This window comes from Oncorhynchus mykiss, chromosome 17 (genome assembly GCF_013265735.2).
Source record: "Oncorhynchus mykiss isolate Arlee chromosome 17, USDA_OmykA_1.1, whole genome shotgun sequence".
Taxonomy (NCBI): domain Eukaryota; kingdom Metazoa; phylum Chordata; class Actinopteri; order Salmoniformes; family Salmonidae; genus Oncorhynchus; species Oncorhynchus mykiss.
Window position 1 is genome coordinate 440,001 of NC_048581.1, and position 4,794 is coordinate 444,794.

Genomic DNA, 4,794 nt, shown 5'->3' on the forward strand with positions numbered 1-4,794 from the left:
AGAGATGGAGAGGGAGGGATAGAGAGAGGGAGGGATAGAGAGAGGGAGGGATAGAGAGAGATGGAGAGGAGGATAGAGAGATGGAGAGGGAGGATAGAGAGATGGAGAGGGAGGATGGAGAGGGAGGGATAGAGAGAGGGAGGGATAGAGAGAGGGAGGGATAGAGAGAGATGGAGAGGGAGGATAGAGAGATGGAGAGGGAGGATGGAGAGGGAGGATGGAGAGGGAGGATGGAGAGGGAGGGATAGAGAGAGGGAGGGATAGAGAGATGGAGAGATGGAGAGGGAGGATGGAGAGGGAGGGATAGAGAGAGGGAGGGATAGAGAGAGGGAGGGATAGAGAGATGGAGAGATGGAGAGGGAGGATGGAGAGGGAGGATGGAGAGGGAGGATGGAGAGGGAGGATGGAGAGGGAGGGATAGAGAGAGGGAGGGATAGAGAGATAGAGAGATGGAGAGGGAGGATGGAGAGGGAGGGATAGAGAGAGATGGAGAGGGAGGATGGAGAGGGAGGGATAGAGAGAGGGAGGGATAGAGAGAGGGAGGGATAGAGAGATGGAGAGATGGAGAGGGAGGATGGAGAGGGAGGATGGAGAGGGAGGATGGAGAGGGAGGATGGAGAGGGAGGGATAGAGAGAGGGAGGGATAGAGAGATAGAGAGATGGAGAGGGAGGATGGAGAGGGAGGGACAGAGAGAGAGATGGAGAGGGAGGGATAGAGAGAGGGAGGGATAGAGAGAGATGGAGAGGGAGGGATAGAGAGAGGGAGGATAGAGAGATGGAGAGGGAGGGATAGAGAGAGGGAGGGATAGAGAGATGGAGAGGGAGGGAGAGAGAGATACATTCTGATCCAACAAACAAAGAAATGTACAGTGGGACAAAAAAGTATTTAGTCAGCCACCAATCGTGCAAGTTCTCCCACTTAAAAAGATGAGAGAGGCCTGTAATTTTCATCATAGGTACACTTCAACTATGACAGACAAAATGAGAAAACAAATACAGAAAACCACATTGTAGGATTTTAATGAATTTATTTGCAAATTATGGTGGAAAATAAGTATTTGGTCAATAACAAAAGTTTATCTCAATACTTTGTTATATACCCTTTGTTGGCAATGACAGAGGTCAAACGTTTTCTGTAAGTCTTCACAAGGTTTTCACACACTGTTGCTGGTATTTTGGCCCTTACTCTTAACCCTAACCTTAACCGCTAACCGTAACCTAAACCTGTAGCCAAGCTAATGTTAGCCACCTAGCTAACCTAGTCAACGTTAGCCACAACAAATTGGAATTCGTAAGAAAATTGTGTAATGTATACAAGTTCGCTATGACAAAAACGTCCCGAGGACGTCAGGAGATGTCTTTAAAACCGGCCTCTAGGGGCAACGATGAGCACTATTACCATCAAGTAGGCTTGGGTTGCTATGGAATGAATGCCTGAACTATACCTTGGAGTTGTTTTTTTATCTATCCCAAACCTTAACCCTTAACTTATACATGAATTAATGCCTAAACTTTACAGTGGAAATGTTTTAAATCTATCCCAAACCTTAACCCTTAACTTAACCATTAGGAATTAATGAAGGAGGAGCCGCAGCAGGAGGAGAAACCCAGGGTGTCCAATAGGTTTGGAGACACGTGAACAAACATCAGAATCTGTAGTCAAACTGGTCAAACCGTGAGATCTTGTTGGCCATCTGGAATCCACAATTCAGCACCAAAAGTAAAAAGTCATTAAAGTTAATTTGAGTTCATTTTAAAGACATCCCCAATGTGCTGTAACCTATTAGGGAGTCCTGGGTGGTGGTGATGGGGTAGAACTCACTCTCTCTGTGTGTGTGTGTATGTGTGTGTGTATGTGCAGGGACAGTGAGAGTGGGCTGCATTTGGAGAGGTCAAAGGTCTGATGATGATAATGGTGATGTCACAAACATCTGTGGTGGCAGGAGGAGGAGGAGGAGGAGGAGGAGGAGGAGGAGGAGGAGGAGATTGATGGACCTCTGTTCAAGAGTAGCATCCGCTCCAGACTAGTGTGTGTTTATGTCGTGTGTGTGTGTGTGTGTGTGTGTGTGTGTGTGTGTGTGTGTGTGTGTGTGTGTGTGTGTGTGTGTGTGTGTGTGTGTGTGTGACTTCAAAAGTAACTTCAGACTTTGTTTACCTAACCTGATGTACCAGGAAGGCTGTTGGAACTAATGTGTCTATATGTTGTAGCAGCCCCAATAGAGTCATCTGTTACAACGCATAGCAGTCCAATACACACACACACACACACACACACACAGACTAACACACACACACACACACACACACACACACACACACACACACACACACACACACACACACACAGAGTTGGACACATTACAATGCTACTGGAAACCATATGAATTAACATTGTTCAGATTTTATTGTTCTGGAACACATCGTTAATATCTTCCTTCCCACACCATGATGCCAAGGTCTCTCACCTCTATCGCTCTTTCTATCTCTCTCTTTCCATCTCTCTCTTTTCCATCTCTCTCTCTCTCTCTCTCTCTCTCTCTCTCTCTCCAGCTCTGATGTCACCTTCCCTTTTCTCTCGTAAACACACACACACAGAATGAAAATAACGTCTCTCTGTTCAGTCCAGCCTCCCACCAGAGGAACTCAGTAGAAGACTACAAATATCAAACCAGGAACTAGTCTAACCAGGAACTGGTCAAACCAGGAACTAGTCTAACCAGGAACTAGTCTAACCAGCAAACGGTCAATCCAGGAACTGGTCTAACCAGGAATTAGTCTAACCAGGAACTGGTCAAACCTGGAACTAGTCTAACCAGCAACTGGTCAAACCAGGAACTAGTCTAACCAGGAACTGGTCTTGAATAAAACAGGCAGCTTGGACTGTTTGGTTGCAGAGAGGAGATGGAGGCTGAAACTGCAGTCTGTTTGGTTGCAGAAAGGAGATGGAGGCTGAAACTGCAGTCTGTTTGGTTGTAGAGAGGAGATGGAGGCTGAAACTGCAGTCTGTTTGGTTGCAGAGAGGAGATGGAGGCTGAAACTGCAGTATGTTTGGTTGTAGAGAGGAGATGGAGGCTGAAACTGCAGTACGTTTGGTTGTACAGAGGAGATGGAGGCTGAAACTGCAGTATGTTTGGTTGAGAGGAGATGGAGGCTGAAACTGCAGTATGTTTGGTTGAGAGGAGATGGAGGCTGAAACTGCAGTATGTTTGGTTGAGAGGAGATGGAGGCTGAAACTGCAGTCTGTTTGGTTGAGAGGAGATGGAGGCTGAAACTGCAGTCTGTTTGGTTGAGAGGAGATGGAGGCTGAAACTGCAGTATGTTTGGTTGTACAGAGGAGATGGAGGCTGAAACTGCAGTATGTTTGGTTGAGAGGAGATGGAGGCTGAAACTGCAGTATGTTTGGTTGTGAGGAGATGGAGGCTGAAACTGCAGTCTGTTTGGTTGAGAGGAGATGGAGGCTGAAACTGCAGTATGTTTGGTTGAGAGGAGATGGAGGCTGAAACTGCAGTATGTTTGGTTGTGAGGAGATGGAGGCTGAAACTGCAGTCTGTTTGGTTGAGAGGAGATGGAGGCTGAAACTGCAGTATGTTTGGTTGTGAGGAGATGGAGGCTGAAACTGCAGTATGTTTGGTTGAGAGGAGATGGAGGCTGAAACTGCAGTATGTTTGGTTGTACAGAGGAGATGGAGGCTGAAACTGCAGTATGTTTGGTTGAGAGGAGATGGAGGCTGAAACTGCAGTATGTTTGGTTGAGAGGAGATGGAGGCTGAAACTGCAGTATGTTTGGTTGAGAGGAGATGGAGGCTGAAACTGCAGTATGTTTGGTTGAGAGGAGATGGAGGCTGAAACTGCAGTATGTTTGGTTGAGAGGAGATGGAGGCTGAAACTGCAGTATGTTTGGTTGTACAGAGGAGATGGAGGCTGAAACTGCAGTATGTTTGGTTGAGAGGAGATGGAGGCTGAAACTGCAGTATGTTTGGTTGAGAGGAGATGGAGGCTGAAACTGCAGTATGTTTGGTTGAGAGGAGATGGAGGCTGAAACTGCAGTCTGTTTGGTTGAGAGGAGATGGAGGCTGAAACTGCAGTATGTTTGGTTGTACAGAGGAGATGGAGGCTGAAACTGCAGTATGTTTGGTTGAGAGGAGATGGAGGCTGAAACTGCAGTATGTTTGGTTGTGAGGAGATGGAGGCTGAAACTGCAGTCTGTTTGGTTGAGAGGAGATGGAGGCTGAAACTGCAGTATGTTTGGTTGTGAGGAGATGGAGGCTGAAACTGCAGTATGTTTGGTTGAGAGGAGATGGAGGCTGAAACTGCAGTATGTTTGGTTGTACAGAGGAGATGGAGGCTGAAACTGCAGTATGTTTGGTTGAGAGGAGATGGAGGCTGAAACTGCAGTATGTTTGGTTGAGAGGAGATGGAGGCTGAAACTGCAGTATGTTTGGTTGAGAGGAGATGGAGGCTGAAACTGCAGTATGTTTGGTTGAGAGGAGATGGAGGCTGAAACTGCAGTCTGTTTGGTTGAGAGGAGATGGAGGCTGAAACTGCAGTATGTTTGGTTGAGAGGAGATGGAGGCTGAAACTGCAGTATGTTTGGTTGTACAGAGGATATGGAGGCTGAAACTGCAGTATGTTTGGTTGAGAGGAGATGGAGGCTGAAACTGCAGTACGTTTGGTTGAGAGGAGATGGAGGCTGAAACTGCAGTATGTTTGGTTGAGAGGAGATGGAGGCTGAAACTGCAGTGTGTTTGGTTGAGAGGAGATGGAGGCTGAAACTGCAGTATGTTTGGTTGAGAGG

General features: G+C 47.0%; 1 protein-coding gene across 1 annotated transcript in view; it reads left to right on the forward strand.

The window, feature by feature from the left end:
• The window catches only part of LOC118940050 (uncharacterized protein DKFZp434B061-like), a 28,889-nt gene extending 27,250 nt beyond the window's left edge, over positions 1–1,639 (forward strand). The window contains exon 3 of the mRNA XM_036948264.1: positions 1,571–1,639. Within this exon, the coding sequence (XP_036804159.1) occupies positions 1,571–1,639 (69 nt within the window). The remainder of the gene's footprint in view (positions 1–1,570) is intronic.
• Positions 1,640–4,794: the final 3,155 nt, after the last annotated feature.